General features: G+C 39.4%; 2 protein-coding genes and 1 non-coding gene across 4 annotated transcripts; 1 reads left to right on the forward strand and 2 right to left on the reverse strand.

Annotated features, from left to right (window-relative positions):
• The first annotated feature begins 165 nt into the window (after window positions 1-165).
• Window positions 166-3,592, forward strand: LOC106172835 (acid-sensing ion channel 2-like). Its single transcript, XM_013553742.2, has 5 exons — window positions 166-886; window positions 1,414-1,498; window positions 1,763-1,884; window positions 2,148-2,246; window positions 2,565-3,592. Exons 1-5 carry the CDS (start codon window positions 350-352, stop codon window positions 3,132-3,134), a joined length of 1,413 nt encoding a protein of 470 aa, XP_013409196.2. The 5' UTR covers window positions 166-349; the 3' UTR covers window positions 3,135-3,592.
• Window positions 3,364-21,729, reverse strand: LOC106172833 (von Willebrand factor D and EGF domain-containing protein). Of its 2 annotated transcripts, XM_087015350.1 has the most exons (21): window positions 21,584-21,729; window positions 20,843-21,008; window positions 20,281-20,576; window positions 19,883-19,951; window positions 18,732-18,859; window positions 18,133-18,243; window positions 17,774-17,869; window positions 17,098-17,505; window positions 16,631-16,713; window positions 15,941-16,010; window positions 15,477-15,716; window positions 14,773-14,945; window positions 13,865-14,266; window positions 13,513-13,609; window positions 12,769-13,182; window positions 6,910-7,170; window positions 6,389-6,503; window positions 5,773-5,844; window positions 5,329-5,409; window positions 4,683-4,883; window positions 3,364-3,881 (listed from the first exon to the last, which is right to left on the reverse strand). In XM_087015350.1, exons 1-21 carry the CDS (start codon window positions 21,624-21,626, stop codon window positions 3,670-3,672), a joined length of 3,738 nt encoding a protein of 1,245 aa, XP_086871476.1. In that variant the 5' UTR covers window positions 21,627-21,729; the 3' UTR covers window positions 3,364-3,669. The 2 variants fall into 2 exon arrangements, with proteins under 2 accessions (XP_086871476.1, XP_086871477.1); XM_087015351.1 differs by lacking the exon at window positions 5,773-5,844.
• A 412-nt stretch (window positions 21,730-22,141) lies between these two features.
• Window positions 22,142-22,258, reverse strand: Trnal-caa (transfer RNA leucine (anticodon CAA)). Its single transcript has 2 exons — window positions 22,221-22,258; window positions 22,142-22,187 (listed from the first exon to the last, which is right to left on the reverse strand). It is a non-coding gene; the product is annotated as a tRNA-Leu (tRNA).
• Window positions 22,259-22,658: the final 400 nt, after the last annotated feature.

Consider the following 22,658-nt stretch of genomic DNA (forward strand, 5'->3'; position numbering starts at 1 on the left):
TTGGCATATTTATTTATTTTTCAAAAATGGTCGACATTGTTTTGTAAACACATGGTCTCTCAAAACAATAAGTTTCAAAATTCAACCAAACATTAATATTAAGCCTGGGGCAAAGTCACGAGCCTCGTGTGGATCGTGTGGTTTACGGTAACGTGGCGAAGGTATCAGTGTTGTTTTCCAAAGTGGATGGACTCCCAGATCTGATTTCTCTGCTCTTTTACAGACAAATCACATCATTTTAAGCAACGAGTTTAAAATTTACCTGTTGGAATAGCAGGTACACATGGCAGTCAGCGATTAACGAACACACACAGACGTTCAAGGAGAACGCGGTAAAGGCTCATTTAAGATGGATAACCCTGTGTGTACGGACAAAGAGGACGCCTTCGCTCTTAAAGAGAAGGCAAACACAGGGAAAAATTCACCGGTCACGGTTCGCACTACAAGACGGAGGTATCCCTGTCGTTGTGCCGAGTCAACGGTCAACGATTTCGCTCTAAGCGTGAACTGCCAAGGCCTGCCTCAAATGTTCGGCGCCAACTCCGGCATTGTACGGCGAGTCGTTTGGTTTATCCTCATCAGTGGAGGGTTAGCATTGGCCATATTTCAGATCGTGGACCGCATTGAATTTTTCCTCTCTAAACCAGTGGCTATTCAGTCTGACGTGGTATGTCCGACCTCCGTACTGTTCCCCACGGTCACTATATGTAACTTCAACGCCATTCGTCTCAGCCGTGCCGAGAGTCTCCACGTCAAAGGACTGGTAGAAGATGTCTATCCATTGTCAAGGACTATTAGTCCTAATTTCACAGGTTACAGCTTTGCTAGATATGACTGGAAGTCGTTTTTCGAGTCTGTGGCTCATGAAGCGTCGGCTATCAAAGTGGTAAGTAAAAGGAATTAAACCGGCGAATTTCGGAGTTTATTATTTTCAATCGAATCTTATTAGTTTAACATCAGTGTATGGCATGCATAATCTGTTTCTAAAATCCATATTCATCTTGCGAGTTAGACTTACTTTCTCATGAGTAAAATACGCATGCATGTACATAGCTCAGTAAATCATATAGACATATGCACCTTCGAGCTAAAATGAAAACTTTACTTTGACGGCTTTTTCATGATATATATGAATGCTTAAAGCTAATACTTGGCACTCAGATATTTGTATCGTATCATCATGATTTCCGTCTACGCAAATGGGTCCCCTTGTTTATTCTTTAAAAAATGAAGACGTTTTGTTTCGAAGAAAAAAAAACTGCATTTTAAGTTTTTATCACCACACGTGAACTTCAATCTCAAAGTATAAGTGCATATATTCTATCAACATGGGTGTTTTTATATGATATTGCAATGAAGTCTGTAATTTATTACCATTAAATCAGACTTTGTGCAGTTTTAATCTACTTTCAGTGCATCTGGCAGGGTACAAAATGTACTGAGCAGAACTTCACCACCACCATGACAGACATGGGCGTCTGCTACTCCTTTAACACTGGTGAACATTTTATCTTACTGTAAAATATTGTATTTTACTATTCCTATGTATTGTTTTATCTGATAAATAGCTTTCATCCTGACAGACATGGGCGTATGCTGCTCCTTAAACAGTGGTGTTCAATTTTAGCATTTCATTATTTTTATCCGATTGTTAAATTTTGTATAAAAACTATTTAGGTCGTTAGTTTTTCAAAACTTTATCTAATTTATAAGAATAATTTTTTATAGCAGTTGGTTAACATGATGGTATCGTCTTGCCTAGGCGACGGTGCTGCCCTCCTCCGCAGTGACAGCAGTGGCAGTCAGTACGGGCTCAGTCTCACCATGGATGCCATGCAACACGAGTACTTCAGAGGCTTTGCCGGGATAGGAGCTGGCTACAAGGTGAACACCCATTATACCAGTATGTCCATCAGGAAGGGTTAGGTCCGTTCCTGTTTTCACCCCTTTTTGCAGGAGAAGGGCAAATCAGAATGCAAACAAGAAGTAATATTAAGAAGAAGTGTGGGGAGTTAACATGCAGCTTCTATAGTGCAACAATTCCTCGATGCTGTATTATGTTTAATATTGGTAGAACATACGCAACATGCTATTTAAATTCAGTGAGTTCGGATTTGAAGGGTGGTGTTGATATGTGTTACTTTCAGGTGATGGTGCACGACCCCCGGGAGCCCCCTTTGATGGCCAACCTCGGCTTCTCCGTGGGTGTTGGCATGCACACACTGGCTGCCTTAAAAATGTACAATGTAGGTGTGACAGGAATGTGATATTGACCACTTGATTATCTGTTCTTGGTTTACTTTGGCTGAAAATGAGATTATGTATCGTCCGTTTTTTTAACGTTTCCTCTTTTCAATTAATTTTTAGATCCGCCGTGCAAAGAGTTTGCCTTATTTTTATTTGAGATAAACAGAAGTTTGCTAAGTTACACAAAGTACTTTTTACTCTATTGCACACGTGCATATTAATGCATTTCTCTTTTTTCATATTACACTACTACTACGACTACTACTCCTAATACTACAGAATAGTTTCCGTTCTGACTACATTATGAACGCTTTCAGATCAGTAACTTGGATACGGAAAACTGGGGGAAATGTCGTAGAAACATGACACTGAAATACTACGGCTACTACTCTCACTCTGCTTGTCGCCTGGAATGTCTGACAGACTTCATTATAAACAAGTGCAAATGCCAGTTTATCAATATGAGAGCTCCTAACGTACCGATATGCGACCCGAAACAAATCTTTGATTGCTACGAACCCAACCGGAATGTGTTCATAAAAGAAAAGGGCCAGTGCCAACAAGAATGCCCGATTCCCTGTGACTCCATCACCTATGACGTCAGTTTATCTCAGGCACCTCTATCTGATTATCACACCGGTACCTTCACAGTGAACGACGTGAAACCCGACTATATCAAGAATAACTTCGTCCAGCTTGATATATTTTTTCAGGGTATATCTTATGAGCGTTTGGAGCAGTACCCGGCCTACAACCCGTTTGCCCTGGGGTGTGACGTGGGTGGAGCAATGGGGCTGGTGCTGGGGGCCAGTGCCCTGACCCTGTGTGAGATAGTCGACTTTGTCATCGTTTGGGCTCTGAGAGGAAAAGGAAAACGTTTATGCTAAAATCACCAAAAGTATCTGTTGATATTATCAAATGAAAAGAAGGCTTAATTAAATTTGCGTTCACTATTGATGTTGGTTTAAACGGCACAAGAGATCAAGATCAAGTTAAATTACTGTGTCGTATCGCATCTACAACAATGTTGATTTAAGATACAGTAATGTGGGAGATAAGCATGTTTATTGTCAGCAGGAATATCTTCGTCCTTTTAAATAATAACCATATCACAACTATGCTGTTCAATATCAGTTATTGAAGAATGCGTTACTTTTATTGTCAATAAACGGTGACACAATGCACTGGGAAATAAAATACTGTAAACTACTACTGCTCATCAGTGTTGAGTCACATACAAATACCCTCGTTATCGCAGAGCCTGGCCTCGCAGTTGGCAGCGTCGTTCCTATCTAAATCAACCTCGAATATTGAGAAGTAAATAAACATCATTCTGTCAAAGTTACTAACTTCTTGTATTACAAATTCTTATTTGGTACACTGCAAAAGAAGCGCTGACCGCAAGAGACTTTGAAACCAAAGTTATGGTTTTTGCCATTTGGCCTGGCACACAAACCCCGCCGTGTCTGCGCAGCTCTTGTCCACGTACTGGAATGCGTCCTGAGTATCCATGGCAACGCAATCAAGGTTTTTCTTGGGATCGAATGGACGCCCAGTCGCCCAGGGAAGCACTGAGGGATAGTCGGAATCATCTACGTATTTGAAAACGTTGTCAAGTTTGTCCATGATGACTCCTGAAACATACATTTTTCAGGTTTTAAGTACCAGTATTTGACGCATATGAGGTAAAGCGTACGGAGCACGACGGAAAGTATTTTAGATTCCTTGAAAATAAGGTCACATTTAGCAAGTTCTATCTGCACCTTTTTTATAAATATATTTATTGATGTTTGTTATAAATGTTAATAAATTCATCATTCATTATTTGGTAAATTTTCATAGAACACTATCAATTGGAAGAAAATATTATTTTTTATATCTGTAAGCGGACCTCCGGTGATGGTTTGAGCACGTAATATATTTGATAAAGCGATTTTTCATTCTTAGTGGCTCTGTTTTGCATCTCTCCAAAATATACCGCTAAATGTGCGGCGGTAAAAAAAAAGTGGATGAAGTCATATATATACAACTCTTACTTTTCATATGACGTCATATCCACCAAACTTAAATGAAATATGATATAAAAAGTTCGGGGGAAAAGGATAGACCTCTGTCCACTACGTCTTGAATGTTAAGTTACCACCGTTTTTAGATTTTAAATAGCTCTAATGAAAATTTGATTTATATAAAATATATTTTAAACACTATATAACTAGTTCGACAAACTTCACCGAAAAAACTTTAAAATCTCAAACAATAATGATCTGTACATGAATTTCGTCAATATTTTCGCAATTGCAGTGGGTGTGGTGATTCCAAATTGGTATTTATCACCTGTGCATTCCATGATTGTTTAACATCCAATCAAACAAAATAGCTTACGTACTTTTTACTAATGTTTATTACAATTACATGTAGCCCTAAAATGAACTCACCTATCCACAAGAACCCCTGATTTTTGGCAATATTTCTGGTGAAAGCTTTGTAATCTCCCAAGGAGCTGAGCAGGGCCAGATCACCCCCCTCGCTGGTACAAGTAGCACGTGACTGGGTGAAGGTCGACTTAGACAGGTGCACGCGATAACAGAAAGTGTTTCCGAACTTTGCGTAGTGCTGAGGACAACCCGAGGCACGCTCTGTTAAAAGAAAATATAAATTAATGAAAATACATTTCAAACTATCTTTTGTGTTCCAAACACACTGTAAGCAGGCGATATATTCTAGCCACATATTATAATTAGACCAAGTCCACACCACCAAATAAAGGGTTGGTTCTCCTTGTGCTGGGTGACCTCCTTTACGCCACAGCATAAAATATACTTATTAAACATATCAAATATTATTTTCAATAATCGAGGTATGTGGGAAAAATTTAAATGGTTGTATGTGTAGTAAATCGACCGTGGGCTTTACAGTAACAGATGCATTTCGCAGGGAAGGGAGCACTACTTTTCCGTAGATATCTTCACAGTTGAACAGAAATGAATGTGCAAAATATTAAATGTGAGTCATTTGTATTCGTACACATGTTAATTTAAAACTTTCGCTGTTTGTTTTTTTACGATGCCCTTTGGCACTTACTTTGACAATAAAAGCTGCCTTCAGTATTACGGCACTCTTCATAGAGACCACATATACTTGTGTCCTGGCATTCGTTGATATCTGAAGGCAAAGAAATATTACAATTACGTCTTTACTATTTTAGGCCAAACATGCCACGCTAAGAATGACATCAAATGTGTCTACATAAATTAATAAATCATAAAACGACCTTTTATCCACAATATCGTCTAGATGTAAACATTCCAGTTTATAAAGAGTGAACAGGAGCCCTTCTTCTACCAGTGCCGCTGATTAATTACGTGCACTTTTTTCCGACGCGTGGAGCAATGTCCATGGATTAACCAGAGATATGGGACATATCAGTGAATATTTAGTGAAAATTAATCTGTGGCCCTGGTAGAGGGTACACATGGCCAGGTACTCGATATATTAGTAATACACTGTGCATGTAGTATCCCCTACCTTCACAGGTGATCGTGGAGGGGTTACACTGGAAACCTGGCTTACAGTTGCACGTCTTGGCGCACTTCCCATCTTAAAAAATCAAATTTTTTTTTTAGACGTCGGTAGGTGGAGCCTGAGGCTTGTATGATATTATGGGGTACAATTGCCACTGCGTCCTAGTCTCTCACGTCTTTTATTGCTTTGTTTACGACTCGGTTTTGTGACCAGAGAGAGTGAGAGAGAGTGTGTGTTAAAGAAACGTGTGTCCTAGCAATATCAGTGTCAAGCACGGCTTGTATAATAAAAGACAAAAAAGTATTATTTTATCATGATTTCCTTTGTAGGCCTACATATATTTCGTAAAGTTAAAAAGACAATAATACCTGTCTGGTCTAGAATACTACCCCTACCTGTCCATCTGGTTCAGAATACTACCCCCTACCTGTCCATCTGGTTCAGAATACTACCCCCTACCTGTCCATCTGGTTCAAAATACTTCCCCCTACCTGTCCATCTGGTTCAGAATACTACCCCCTACCTGTCCATCTGGTTCAGAATACTATCCCCTACCTGTCCGTCAGGTCCAGAATACTTCCCCCTACCTGTCCATCTGGTTAAGAATACTACCACCTACCTGTCCGTCTCGTCCATTGGTCTGTACTGGAGTTCACGTCACATTCCTGGCAGGGATCTCCAGGGTGACTCTCACCGTCCGCAATACAGTACCCGTTAATCACGCACGTGCCAGCCTGCACAGAAAAAAAGAAAAGATTTGTCAATATTCAGGGAGGATAACTCCTCTGTAAGTTCAGCACTGTGCACCAAATCGGCGTGGTCATGTGTGTATTGGGGTGGGGATGAGGGAGGGGAGGGAGAGAAAACTCAGTCAACAATTAAATCACTTCTTTTCAAGTTTTTCCGATAACTCAATGTTCATGTCCAAACGTCAGTCATTTCTGTAATAATAATAATAATAATAATAATTGTGTGTTGTTGCACATTTCAGTCCTCGTCGAACAAGGTCCACGTACTTTCACCATGCAGACATCCTCCAGACAATTTAGCAGTCCACACTCAATGGGAACTTTTTGTAGCCCAAGGCATTACTGAATTAGGTTTATTCCGCGTCTTGGTACACCTGGGTATTCCACCTACCTTTCTGACACAGGTATGGCCGGTACACGTGACACACTTGGAGTCATAGACTGTGACGTTCACGGCGTTGGAATAGTCTTTCCCGTTATTGCTGACGACAAGAGTGAAACCGAGGGCAGGTGTGCCTGGTGATGACGTCACACCGTCAAATATCTTTACAAAGTGTGGCGGTAATGCGCATGTCATTTCTGCGAAGGAAATCATAGCTGCAGTGGTGTCTGAGACCATGCCTGGGGTACGGATACTGGTGGATAGATCAATCTGAAATTGAGAACTTATTGCATTGATTTCATTTCTTGACGTTACATTTGACCGAAACAAATGAAATATATTTACAGTATAAATACATGGGGAAAAGCTGGATTTTACTTTTGCACGTTACAATTCATATCACCACTTTCCGACATCCCACGGTTACACTGTCCATTGATAACTATAATAAAACATTTCCATTGTGCAAATACCATAACAGCATTTAAAATGATACTTGTTTGATTTCAGCGAATAAGGCATACTATACGGCGCTTTACTCATAGCTTGCCACTGCTTGTCTTGCCACAGTTTTACCGCGTCGACGACGGTCGTAAAATACACAGTATGGGACTAATACCCCCAAGCAATACCAGTGCATTAATATTAAATGAATACTAAGTACGATATCTGTTCTCGATATAATAACTTTATTATGTTGGGCCAATCCCCCCAAGCTATTTGATATTTTGGATTAATATTTTATGATACTGACTACGATACCCATTCTTGTAGCAGTCAGTAAGAAGCTCAAACGACAAAAATTCGGCACCAAAAGTAGTTCACAGAGAAAAATGAAGACCATTAGATCCTTGGGGTATGTATTGGTGACAGTGCTGATGGTATGGGTGATAAAATCGTTATTGCCAACAACACGTGTCAAACGTGAATTCCAAGGAGAAGTAAACACACCAGAGGTTCTTGATTATCATCGTCTCAACAAATCGTCGAACTTGGATTTGTTAGATTTACAACTGCCAGCGAATGACGACTTTAAGTGCGTTCAAATGATAATAACTGGAACTATATCGGCGCCTATCTGTGTCTATGAAGCCGAAGAAGACAAATATGTCTCTGGGGCTTTACTTCGTGGTGGAACGTGGCAGAGCGAAAGCATTGTTGTCTTCTGTTTACTGACAAATGAAGATCCTGAACTCAATTTGATAGATCTTGGGGCGAATTTGGGAACATGGACAATTATTGCTGCAGCACTTGGAAAACTGGTGATCGCCGTGGAACCTTTCCCGCCAACGATCTCTCGTCTGCACAGAAGTTTGCAACTGGGTCACTTGGAATCTAGAGTGACTTTGGTGACAAATCCGCTGTCGGACAAATACGAACACGTCGTGTTTCATGAAGAGAAAGGGAACAAAGGTGGGGTCGCCATCGCGTCGAAAAATAGTTCTAAGGAGTTACTGGACCATACCACCGTAAAAAAGACGACAACATTGAACGACCTCGCGAATATTATACCAGGCAGATTTAACAAAGCTTTCATGAAAATGGATATTGAAGACATGGAACTTAAAGCTTTAAATGCATCTGATGTTTTATTCTCTGCTGTAGATATTCCTGTTATAGCAATCGAGTGGCTGTTTCATAAGAAAAAAATGGAAAGTCCCGAGGTGCGATATTTTGAAACCTGGTTCAATCGTATGGGTTATTTCCCATGTTACACACAAGGAGGTTCTTCTGGTCTTCTTGACTTTCATCTCCTGGGGGCTATTGCCTTGGACAGGAAATGGCGGGATATTAATGATATTTTCTTGGTTAGAAAAGATTTCTTCAAAGAAATTAAGCGCGTTGTGCGTATTGTGTAATCAGAAATAATGACATCTCAATCCCTGAAACGGCTTTGTTGATCTAAATTGAATAGAGACATTTGGGGATAAATGACACAGATAAAAATATAGGTGGGTGAAGGTTAAAGATATGAACAAGGTTACATGACATCGCTACATTAATGCGTAGCTTTGTTCACAAATATCAGATTTAAATTCTACACCCCCCCCCCCAAAAAAAAAGATATCAATATATGGGAATATACCTGTTTTGTTACTACTGTCCAATATTCTAATTCATAAGTACACAGTTCTGTATAAATCTACGTACACAGAGCCATCATAGGTAATGTTACCAACGTGAGACCCATTACCGAATAAAAAATGTGACTGTGTTATTCAAGCACTTGTTTAAGAAATGATAAAATGAAATATTTACTTATCGCCTGCCTTTTACCCTGGCAATGGGCTCTTGGAATATGCAAAACTTTAGAACACAAACCCAAAAACAAAATATTGAATAATCTACATTAGGCATTATATATAGGAGTGAATGGCGATAATGTGATAGTGGGTTCTGGGCTGCAATAGTCCATTAGCGCAGATTTATCAATAACGTTATTACCGCAGGGAGGGTAAATTCTTTGTCTACCTTTGCCAAGAGAAAAACTTTGCACGGCAAAATCGGTACAAAAAATTGCTAGGAAAATATGCGGACCGCTATATACATGAGAAATGTCTTGGTTATAGTGTTGATGATCCTGGTGATAAAAACGTTGTACACAATCGTATATGTCAGATATGGACCTAACAGAGAAGTAAACGCTCATGGGAAGATTACCTTAGACGTGTTAGATTTACAGCTGCCGACGAAAGGCGATTTCAAATGTGTCGAATTGAAAGTAACCAGCACAATATCGGCGCCTATCTGTGTCTATGAAGTCGAAGAAGACAAATATGTCTCCGGCGGTTTATCTAATGGCGGCATTTGGCAGAAAGATAACATTGAAGTGTTTCGCTTACTGGCAAATGAAGATCCTGAACTCAATTTGATAGATCTTGGTGCGAATTTGGGAACATGGACAATTATTGCTGCAGCACTTGGAAAACAGGTGATCGCCGTCGAACCTTTCCCGCCAACAATCTCTCGTCTGCACAGAAGTTTGCAATTGGGTCACTTGGAATCTAGAGTGACTTTGGTGACAAACCCACTGTCGGACAAATACGAAGATGTCGTGTTCAAAGTTTATCCCAGCAACAAAGGTGGAGTCGCCATCGCGGCGAAAAATAGTTCCGGGGACTTACTGGACCATAGCACTGTTAAAAAGACGACCACTTTGAACGACCTCGCGAGTATTATACCAGGCGGATTTAACAAAGCTTTCATGAAAATGGATATAGAAGGCATGGAACTTAAAGCTTTGAATGCATCTGACGTTTTATTCTCTGTTGTAGATATTCCAGTTATACTAACTGAATGGATGGCGTATCGGAAAAGATTAGATAAACCCGAGGTCAGATATTTTGAAGTCTGGTTCACTAATGCGGGCTATGTACCATGTTATATAGAAACAAGTCGTTCTTCTGTTGCTCAACTTGAATATCATCTCTTGGGGTCCATTAAATCAGACGTAAAATGGAAAGAAATCAGTGATGTTTTCTTGATAAAGAAAAACGTTTTAGAAGAATATAAGGGTAGGGGCCGTTTAGTGTGATCATAAATACATCTCACCTCTTTAACAGCTTATCAAAGAAAGTACTTTTTTCGATTAAACCAAATGTGTAAAGTAAAAGGGTATGTACGTGTAGGCCCCCTATTATGAAATTTGATGTCATATTCAATAATAAGAAATAAATGTGCAAGACTAACCGTTTTTAAATAAAGTTGTTTTTATAATAGGCCTAAAGGTGTGATGTTTTTTTTTTTTTAATTTCTTTTCACAATCTGCCTTTTCAGATGTACAATGAAGTTTTACATAATTGTCAGATATATATTTGTTGTCTATTTTAAACCGGTGCATTTTTGACAAGCATGTTAACTTTGTGTCTTAACCTTTTTATTTCCCCACCGGTACAGGAAACAGATGGTTGCTACATGTACTTCAAATACCGGCAATAAAATTATAAAACCGATTATAACATGTTGTGATTTTTATACATACCGATATAAATTGTTAAGATTGTGCATTATCTCATTCAATTATACAGACTTGACATTTAATATGGAATATTTTTTTCTAAATCATCATTCATCAGTTTTTTTCCTATTTTGCAGACTGATAAATAAAAATAAGGATTAAAATTGTGTTTTAATAACTTTTGATAAAATGTTCCATGTCATTGCGACATCAATTCTTTAATTGACTTCGCCAGTGAAGCAAACAAAAATGCATTGCCAATTTTAAGTCATACGACAACCATTGAAAAATATATTTTGGATCTCCATATCTTCCAAATTATCGTCATTAAAAGACTTACACGACCCACAAAGGACCCTCATGACAGTGTCTAGTCACAGTAACAGTCGCTGCTATGCCTGACCTTATCTTCCTGCTACCAGAGCTTTCAAGAGGCAAGGCATTTCTTGCGATATTTTTTTAGAATTTAATCCGGAATAAAACTCCAGGCAACGGTTAAAACTTGTCCAATTTGGTTCAGTGTTGTTGTAGGACATGCAGGCCGTTGATTCGGCGACTATTGACCGAACCACATATTGTCAAAGTGGTTCAAATATGGCGATTTTGATGACCAAGGTAGCTGCTTATTCATTTGGTTCTGTAAGTTATCTGCTATAAAAAGTTCTCTGTGTGAACCAGCAATCTGATCGTGCAACTTAAAACTGTTCCTAAGGTGCCCCCTATCAAATGATAGTCAAGTGGTTCCCAGATTATTCCTTTATTTGTTTTGGTTCAGGTTTTCATCGATGACTTCCATTGGTGTTTTGGCACCAATGTGGTATCAACTCCAAATATTGACGCTGTCAATGGTCCTAGTCACTTCAGAAGCGGCACACACCTTGTCGTAGGCCTCTTCAGGATGTCTGTAAACTCTTTTTTGACCAATTTAGCGGTACAGGTGAAATCTGACCTCAATAAAGAAAACAACGCGATTTCAGTGTTCTGCCCAGAAACGGTCATGGTCCCCAATTCATTAGAGAAACAAACCACGCTGTTTTGCTGTTTACAGTGGCTTCCTCAGAGGTCGCCTAATATCCTAACCTGCTGAAACCATTTTGGTCTTCGCTTAGCGCCTTGAAATACGCGTTTTGGTGACAATTTGCCCCTCATTTAAAACGGACTAGGCGGTTTTGGTTTAATTGTAGCAGCATTTCCTGAAGGACTATGAGTCCTGAATCTTGGTGGTAAGATACCGATACATTGGACGTGTTGTCTGTGTGGGTACATAACTCTGGGCATTACTCTATGAAACTGTGCGGGCAGTTCCGTTTGGGGCAATAATCTGTCTGGCAATGTCTGTCTTTTTCGCGCCATTCTGGCACAGCTTAACGATTTTGATAAACAATGCTTAACTCATTTTATGCACTGCAAAACCGACCGCTTGCATGCAAAATTTCAAATTCTTCTATGCAATGGTTGCCGACATATGGATACATTTTTACATAACCATGCCTCGCCAAAGCCAAGCTTTGGCCAGCCCAAAGGAGCACTACCCAATGAAATCACTGCATATTACACAGTGCAGCAATGCATCAGACTTGGTAATCAGTTAATTGGTAGAGACACACCTGTCTTCACACTTCCCCAGTCAGATATCTTATATGAGATCTGAGATTTTTCGATAAAAAACTCATTTTAACCTAGGTATACCTTTAAAACTGAAATATTCCATATTAAATGTCAAGTCTGTAGTTACATGTATGTGTACTTTAAACAATATTTCACGTGTTTAGGCATTCACATATGAAAACTACCTTTGAATAGGTCGTTTAGCATGGGGATGTCTTCTGTATTTATAAATGACATTCTTTCACAGACAGCAACGCTTTTTGAATGGTACGTACACTATGGACTCTTATCGCGTGACATACCTTAGCAACTGTTGCCTGGCACTTGAAGTTCTTACCCTCCATTATGTTAGACACACCAAGGCGGAGCTTCTTGCATGTCTGGCGTCTGACGTCACATATGCCTCCATCTTGAATTTCAGACACCACAGGAGGCTGGGAGTCCCGTAAAGAGCAATCTTGGGACACGTAAGGGGGTCGACATTGACACTTCCCGTTGACACAGTCCCCGTTACCACTACACTGGCTAGGGCACACTTTACTGCTGATGACTCCTGAGTTGACGATGGCTGCCAGTTCTCGTAGGTTGGCTGGTACAGCAACTGGAGTCCCACTGGCGGGCAGAGGGGGGAATTCAAGCTTTTCTACCTCGACCTGACATGTGGCCTCAAATATATCCCTGGCTGTCTCCAGGGCCACCGTCTCCTCGTCTAGCATCTGCCGAGGTTATGGTGTGAAATAGAGGAAGATAATCATTAAGGCATTTAACAAGCATATTATCTTTCGTGGAACAGTCTTTGGAGGATCTGGTTCACAAAATTAAAGCCCTGAAATCAAATAATTATAGCTACAACTGAATCGATGGAATAAAACCGAATATATGTCATAAATGAGGCTTTGACTCGTTCTTATAAGAGAGTGTTAAAGTTTACAAATGAATGCGAATAGTTAATGACTATAGTCTAGAATAACAATATTTTCACGTAAAGTTATGATCATTATAACTATGCAGTGAAAGTGACCATCTATGCCGACGTCCCGTCTTACCTGTATGTCAGCCACACACTGTGACAAAATGAAAGAGTTGTCAAAATCTGGAACTTTATGGCACAGGCTGTAAACGGAGGAATTTCGTAGAACAGAGCTGAAAAGACAAATGTAAACCCGCCATTCTCAAATATGACGTAAAACAATAAAATGATAATTAATATCTGTTTGATTAAGATAACAACGAGAAAGAAAATATTAAAATATTAATTGGATTTTTATCTGGTTGTATATTCAGAATGCCTGTAATTTTTGGCCAAGAAATTAAGCATTCTAACATTAATATCTCACAACAGGAAAACAATTTTGTAGTCAACGTCGCCAAGATAGGTAGTATCAAGTTAAAACTTACCGGCACAAGTCCGAGGCATATATTTGGGTGCGACCCCCAGGAGTGGGCCAAGTAAAAGTGCGCACGGTTATTGGCGTATTTTCTGCATAATCAAATGGATAACTATACAGACTGAGGTCCACTATCTCATCATCGTCTGCCGGACTATTCACTGCGGCGCTGCGTTTTCCATTTACTGCGGGATATCGAGTAAGAATTGGGGTATTAATTTTTGTATATCCATTAAGGTTGGCTTTATCACTAATGTGGCGGTTGAAGTCACACACTAGCGCGTTCGTATTGGTGTTGTTGTTCACAGACTGACAGTGACAGTAAGCTGTGTTGTTGCCTTGGGAACCCACAGACTTCACTATCTCTGGGATTTTGACGTTAGCCTGGAAATATGTGTTTTGACCTGGTACTCTGAAAGATAGTTCACAAAATTAATGCCAAACAGTCCATGAACCGAATGTCTTAGTATACATTAAAAAAAAGAAGTTGATGATGATATAGTGTCCTTTGGGGAATGGAAGTTCGTTTTGTCGTAAACTGTTGACACATATGTGACATAATACTTTCGTAGATTTCAGAAAGTCTGTGAACTGAACTGAATTCCTCAATCCTTAAAACAACTAAAATGTTTTTTATTGTCAGAAGGTATCTGGGGATCTCCACTGTTGAGTCAAGGGGAATAGCACTATTGAGCACGCGTGTATAATCATTTTTACTAATATTTGGTCATTTTGTCACTATCCTGTGACTAACAAATCCTAGGTTTGGACGTCATAATGGCCATCAAATTTGAAACATGAGTTTTTATTCTGCATTTAACAGGTATATTATATTAAGGTATATTATCTAAGTGCGTGGTTATTTATTCAGAAGATATGATGTGAATAACCTCATGTAAGTGCTTAATTAAGTCTCACCTGAGTGACTGGAAGAACGAGCTAGTGTACCGATCATCATATCGGTTACCATTAAAGTTGCCGCACATGCCTGTCATCTGGTTCTTGAAGTAGCTTGGCGCGTGCACGTGCACGTTCATGCCCATCCAATTCCACGCGTCCACGCGCACCCAAGCTCCCGAGGGCAGGGTGATCTGTAAGCACAAGGACAGTCTATATGTATGCACGTACATGAAATTAGAACGTCCAAAATAAACGCAACATTGGTCAGAAGGAATCTTGAACTCCAATTATGCCTCTTGTTGACTGTATTTCACATAGATCTGGTCCTCGTTATTGTTCCGTAGTAATTCTTACGTATTATGGTACAGGGTGTCCCTATAGGTATCTAAAATATCTTTACAATTAACTCATATACTGTAGGTACCTACTATAAACATTAATAACTTAATACATTTTGCTCTTTGATAAGATACGCACTGGGTTTGGAATCCCATAAAACTCAAATTGAAAATGTTGTCCGAAAATTTTGACTTACTATATGAGTGTTGGTAATGTATTCAATTATTTAGGGAAACTGTACATTTCAGTTAAGCGGACATTTATCATTTGGCCACGTGGCAAATTATTTGTCGTCACTTAATTGTCTTCACTATTTGATCATAGCACGACATGAGCCTCTAAAATGAGTAAAACTGCACATTCGATTCCCTCAGCAGACCCACTTTGAAGCTTTTCCCATTTCCGTCTCTGTGAATGGCGGCGCCAGGAGCTGGACATCCGGTCCCGTGACCACAGTTATCAGCTGACCGCGTCCACACCTGAGGATTCAGCGCTCTCCCGACCCTACGCCCACCTTGACCTTGGCACGCGTTGATGACGAATATATCGTTGTTTTCTCTGACTGCCACTCCACAGTTGCACTTTGCCCAGGAATGCCAGCATTGCCAGTGTTGGGTGCGAACCTTTAAAATTATCCATATACGCTTTTAATTAATACGGTGAAATCTTGAACTGCGTTAAACACTGAAGCAGTCAAATATTTTTTATTCTTTGACAAACTGGAATATCCAACAGACAGTTCTGGCTTCCAGATATTTGTATATTTTCATCATTAAAGTTGTATCTGGTTGGGTATAAAATATGTGCTCGCGTTAGGAACAGCACTGCTTGCCTCAAAATCGCTCACCTCAAAGTAAGTATTGGGTCCGTCATATTTTGCCATGATAAACTCTCCAATACCATGATTATCAAAAGATCTGAAAACGAATAGAAACTTGTCAGAATTAAAAACTGCACTTATTTGTTTCGTTTTAATGTACATAAGAACGACCGCTATTCAAACCAAAATCGTGAGTTTAGTATGTTACATGTAAGACTAACGACAACGTGCTGAATGATGTTGGCGACATGAACAACTGTAAAGAAAAAAAGTAATACATTGGTCATCATACTAGTAATATCTGTAAATGCAATTTGTGTGAATATTGTTGACGCTTTATCAAAGAAGATGGCATATGTTTCTCAAGACAACTGTTAATTTTAAGACCTAACGTGCCCGTCTACTTTAACTCAACATAAATGTAAATCAGTGAAATCCACCTGTACGAAATATTAATTATTCCTATTTTATGGCTTAAAAGACACATGTTAAATGCTTAAAACCATCAGTTACTTCACATTATTAGACCACTGCATGTACTTCATTCTGGGTCAAAGTCAATTAAAAGTTGCGTCAATTAACTTAAGACAGTTACTTTAACATATTTGACCACCGTATATATAAGGCAAAAGTAAATTAAATTGGGTCTCAATTAAGACTGATGTTCCGTATTAGTGTCTTAGCAGAACCTAGCACAGAGTGCTGTACGTGGCCTACCTGCGGTCGAAGGATCTTACATGAGGGTCGTTGATGGACAAACACTCACTTGTAGACCTGGTGCTGGAGTCTTTCACGTTGACCTGCGGGTAAACACTCAATAAACTGTAGTTGTTTAGTTATACTTTTCATGCATGAATATATGGGATTAGATGTCATTAGGCTAATTTTAGTTGGTTGGTCAACTATGAAAAGTGCCCCACTTTATTACTCCCAATTCACATTGTGCATGTGTTCATTGTTTAACTATATTTTTAAATTTAAAATTCTACGACGCGCGCAATTTTAAACGCAATATTTATATTACAAAAATGTAGCCTGTTTAGTATCTGCAATTCTATTTTCACAATAGAGGTAGGATTAAGTTTAAATAGAAATTAAAAACAAGTTTAAAGGAACACCGATTAACTCTTGTCTCATTTCCACTTTCAGAAAAACAGGAATTTAAATAGCTGCGTATGTTTTACCTTCAATGGTTTGAGATGGAGCCCGTCCCACACACTGGTCGGAATGGCGGGATTAAAGGGGAGCCTGAACATCAACTTGTCAAAGCTCAGCTCCCTTGGGGGCCAGGCGGAGGGCATCAGTCTGGTCTTACCGTCATACACAGGGTAAATCACAAGGGGAGGTTTGGCCACCACGTGGTTCTTATGGCGGGCACTCCAGTCCGTCTCGTGAAACGCAGTTGTACAACGATGGTGCAGCATCAGCGTCTTCTCGCTAGTGGAAACTTTCATAGGCATCTTGCCCAGTTGGTTCCCGTTAAAGGCCTTGGTTATTGGGATGGTTGACGCCAACTCGATTTCGAATGGTTTCATTTTTGCCTTGTCCAATGTGACTGTGGTCACTTCAGTTGTCGTCCCCTTCTTAAAGATCTGGCAGGATCACATTAAGTAACTTTTTAAATGAAGTTCTACGAAATCCTTGAGTATTGATATATCATCGATAATTCATCTTTTATTAGTTTCAAGCTGTATTTCGAGCAAAATTCACGGTAATCATTTAAAAGGGCACCTTTTTACAAAGCAAAACAGAAAGATTTGGGGGCACTTTACTTAATTAAGATATTGCTATATTTGTCAGCCAGTGCTTGTCAAGTTGATCGCTGTCGGCCTGAAAACGTTGATAGATGTCACCACTTACCTTGACCCCAGCAAAGTAGTCGTTTTTAGAGTTGACAAATGACGTCATGCCCAGATTCTGGTTATTATCCCAATAGCTTTTCGCCCGGCAGCTGATCTGAAAGAAAACACATTTTTGAAGAAGTATAATATTCGGGGTATAAAGAGCATCCCACTGCCGATGTACAAAGGAATGGACAAAAGCTTTATGAATAAAGCTCCAAGATCCATGCTGTTTTTATCAACGTCAGTAGCAGAAGAAAATACGAAGAAACGTATTTGTTTACACTTTTACTGTGTAATCGTATTTGTTGGAATATGAACTTGAATACTTATAATAAATCAGAGAAATTTTATTAAAATATCAGTAAAAGTATTCACGTTTTTCTGTAGATTGCCTGTCAGATGTCTGTGGTGCATCTTTCCTGTGAAGTTGGTTGTGTGGTCCGCAGTCATCGTGTGAATGACTTTCCCATTGGCCATAAATTCTACCTGAAAGAGATTAGGGAATCAGGGGCTGCTACATGTAAAATAGTTACAACAAAACAAAAATCGTTATTTTTTTTCAAAAAATATTGTTCCTCAGCCGATTTTTAATGATTGCATTTTCAATATTTTCTCAATAAAAAAGGATATAGTAAGTTTTTCAGACAAAAATTAAATTTAAACAAAACGCATTTGCTACGTGGAACAGTCGAATTCATATTAAAATATTTTCATATCTCGCCATAAAGAAAAAAAACAATAAACCATTCCATGTATCCTGATGGTTTATATCAAATAACCAGTTTAGTATGGCTAATGTGGCATAGGTATAAAATAATCTTGCAGCGACGGCGCTATCACTTCCACTAAAAATACCATGGACGTTAAGAGAGCATATTGAAACCTTCTGAATGCAAAATTAACTGATGTAACTTCCTGCAGTTCAAAGCGTGCGCTACGATATTTATACAATACTACACATCATCAGTAACTACCTCAAATTTAGCACTGGTCTCTAGGCCAAGGATTGGTTTCCAGTCGATGTCACAGTGAAAGTAGAAGTCTCTGCCATCGACGACGGGTGCTGAGATGCTGACCGTCTTGAAATCAGGGTGGTGAGTTGCTGAAAATACAGACGCATCTTTGGGAGCTGTATCCCGTAAGTCAATACGTCGTTTTTTCTATCATTGTACCCCTAACTAAGCTTACAGGCCCAAACCAGTTTTGTGGTTTTCCAGGATTCAAATCGAATAAATATCGGTATGCACACATGTTATGAACAAGCTAATACGTCGATCGTTAGGCAAAGTAGCAAAGGGTGAATTCAATTAACTTGTTCTTACTACATGTTTTTTTATTTACCATCATATCCCCGATTGAGTTCGCTTTAGCATATACTAATAACACGTCTGCATTTAAAATTAAGGAAGAAACAAGAAATGACATGCAACGCATGCACGTATGTACGTATATGCGCATTTTAACATTTATCTAGGGTCACAACCATACGAACACTAATGTCATGTCCTTTTCTGACCCCTTTCCTATATATAGGACAAGTGCCTCAGCGTTGAGGGTGAACAAGGCGGCTTTAGTAACTAAACGGCCAGAATCAAGGGCACAGGGTCACGCGACGATGACCTTTTCATCTTATCTGTCGTTCAATCCACTTTCCAATCGGTTAACGTCCGCTTGCCTCACCTGTCCCTGTCATGCTGCATAACGGGGGTAACCTTATCACACTTAACGCTCAAAGTAAAAATCGCCTGGCTACATGAAACTTTGTCCTTTGGTTGAATGTTTTATGTCTTTCGAAAACGATTATTCTCAAGAGGATGGACATACTAGTGCTCTAGGCACACCCTCTCGATAATATATGTGTCCCCCTTTTTGTGGGGGGAAAAACCTGATCTTGCTACAATGTGCGGTTACATGTATACTATTTGCTTGTCCCTGCAAATGCTTATGTATATATAAATCAAATGATTACTGATGCAATAATTAGTAATTTGTTAATATCTTTACAGATCGAGTTTATTTACTTTTATACTTTATAAACCTCCTTAAATACACAATAATAATAAAGGAAGAGAAAATTAGGAACAAACGAAAAAAAGGAGCAGAAATAAAAAAAGTAATAACATACCAACACATATCCGTTTTCCATTCACTGAGAGAGGTATTTCACCCACTTTACAAGGAATCGGTCCTTGCCCTAAAACATAATACCAACAGATACTGATAAAACATAATACCAACTGACACTGATAAAACATTGTTCACTTGTCAAATGCAAAAAATACACAGGACGCTCTCCCATTGGCTTCTCTCTGAGAGACTGAAACAAATCCCTGCACACTGTTACAGAAAGCATGTTGGATGCAATGCAGGTCTTTGAATGGAGGATTTTTTTTTTCACATTTGAGGTATTGATTGATTCACAGAACCAACGTGTAAGTAAGCTGTACATGTACGGTATACCTCTGTAGGTCTAAATCTGAAGAATACACTGAAGTAATGGTAAAAGGGCGCATGCGCACTCACCTTCTCCACAGTATGCCATGTCACAACTTGGAACCTTTGGGAGCTTATAGATGAAATACTGATGCCCGTTGTCAACGCAGTTCTTAATTTCCACACTTAAGGTGGACAGTGGGTGGTAGTACGTCACACCAAAATACTTGAACGCGGCATGCTTGGTGACTATCTGTCCCGGTGTCATGGTGGCGGCGGTGGGATGCTTTCCCTCCAAAAATATGGGCGACTCGGTGGAGCAGGAGAGCGCCGGGAATGACTTGCCGGACTCGTCTGCCATACGCTCCCCAGCATTTCCAACAAACCTACGCCACACAAGGTTTACAATAACAAAATAAACTTACACTGATACCAGCACTTGTTTGTATAATTTATCTTTAAGTTTTAACCTTCACAAACATATAACATTTTCCTTCACAGCAAAAATAAGCTCATTAGCATGAAAATAAGTATTTTTTCATTATTCATCTTTCCTCGCAAATACATTTACGATTTCATATATTCTTTCCTTCATTAATTCAATCGTTCATTTTTCATCACTCTTCAGTAACGTTCCAAAGGCATACCGTACCTGTACCAGGCGTGAGGCTGTCCGTCGTCACAGATCACCGTCCCTGACGAACGCGCCGTGGTGTTATAATTCCTCTCCTCGTCCTGAAGCCGGAAGTGGTTTGGGAAGACACACGGATCCTGCTGAGCATCCGTCGGTAAAGAAATGGCATTCAGCAGGAAGATTACTGGAAGACATGGTGGAAATATAAGAACAGTACCATCTACGTCCAGAGTCTGGTTTATATATGTACAGGTACTTCTCTGACCAGTGTTTGTCCACTTGCGTTAAAAAGAGGGGGCGAAGGATAAATACCGGGGGTATAGGCTAGTATGTGCCATGGAATGTTGAACAGACGCTTTGAGTAAGGAGTTTGTTTAGTGCCATACAAAATAAATAACACCGATAAGCAAATGAAGTTACTGAACTTTCGAAAAAGTAGATTAAAATGGCTCAGCAAAATTGAGTTTTAAATGAAACATACAGGGGTGCAATACTATACATAAAATATTTTTGGCAAAAATGAGACACCATGTACATCTACATGTATACATGCAGTTTAAAATATGTACGCACATCGACGTTGTGGGAAAACAGGTGAAAGTGTCCAGGCTTGGAAGACATAGGAATGGACAAAAACTTAGACTGTCTCAACGATCTCCACATGCTGTCATGAACGTTGTTAAATATCACCGATGGCACATTCTAAATACTCAACATTACCAAGTTCTTCAATATTGACGTTAAAATGCTAGTGCTCACCCACTATGATGCCTGAAGTTCTGTGTGATATTCTTGGGGCCATGGCGGACTTCTGGTTTCGTAACGTCTGTCTGATGAAAGCTATCGTCCCACAGCTATATCTACCAGTGAATGTCTGATAAAGATGTCACATCACTGTCCTAGGTCTGTTTATACAGAGGGTTATCAAATGGAGAAGAGCACATACAGCTATCAGCCGCTCCTGCTAGAGGGTATACAGTAGCTCTACAGAATGCTTTCATACCTGTAACTAGCAGGTATTTCTAAGATTTGACACCGTGGCATTAATTACAGTTTCGAAATTTACAAAAAATATTATGAAAGAGGTTTTTATACAAGGACATAATCTGCAGCTTGTATACCTGTGATATTTTGTTATGAACGACAATTTGGGCACTGCAGATCTCACTTTATAAAAGGCGTTATGGTAATACAATTTCTTTAGTTGCAGCTAAGATCGGACTAGAGTAGTAGGTCGACAATTTCAATTTATTAAAACAGTAAACTCGGGTTAAATGACTATGTATGGAAATCGAATGTGCAACTAAAACAAATAGTTGTCAGAAGTGGGATTTGAACCCACGCCCACATTCGTGGACCAGAACACTCGATCCTTCATGGAGAAGGCAAGACCAGGCTTGAGTCTGGCGCCTTAGACCGCTCGGCCATTCTGACTTACATAACTCCAACTGGTGGTTATGAAAAGGTATTCGATATAAAACAGTAGGTTACAGCATATTCTTTATTTTTGCATTGTTATATTTGATTTTGTAATTCGGTTTATTATTTTACTTATCCTATCTTTACTATCTTCAGCTAAGTTTTGGAATAGATTTTTGTATTTAATGTTGTTTTAGTAAAACGTAAAGTAATTCCTGCAAATGAAGAATGCCAGATAAATTGGTGTGATGTGAACACGTTAAAAGGCGGGCCCTGAACGTCTTCAAATTGCCTGTCAACTACAGTTACCGCCCTTCAGTCGGCCATACAAAGTAACAATGTGACATGATTGTCCGAGAGACATCGAATTACTTGTAACTGTCACGTGGTCTTGATCAGTAATTATGAAGGAAAA

The sequence above is a fragment of the Lingula anatina genome, chromosome 6, assembly GCF_051362555.1.
Source record: "Lingula anatina isolate TDL-2025a chromosome 6, LinAna3.0, whole genome shotgun sequence".
Lineage (NCBI taxonomy): Eukaryota > Metazoa > Brachiopoda > Lingulata > Lingulida > Lingulidae > Lingula > Lingula anatina.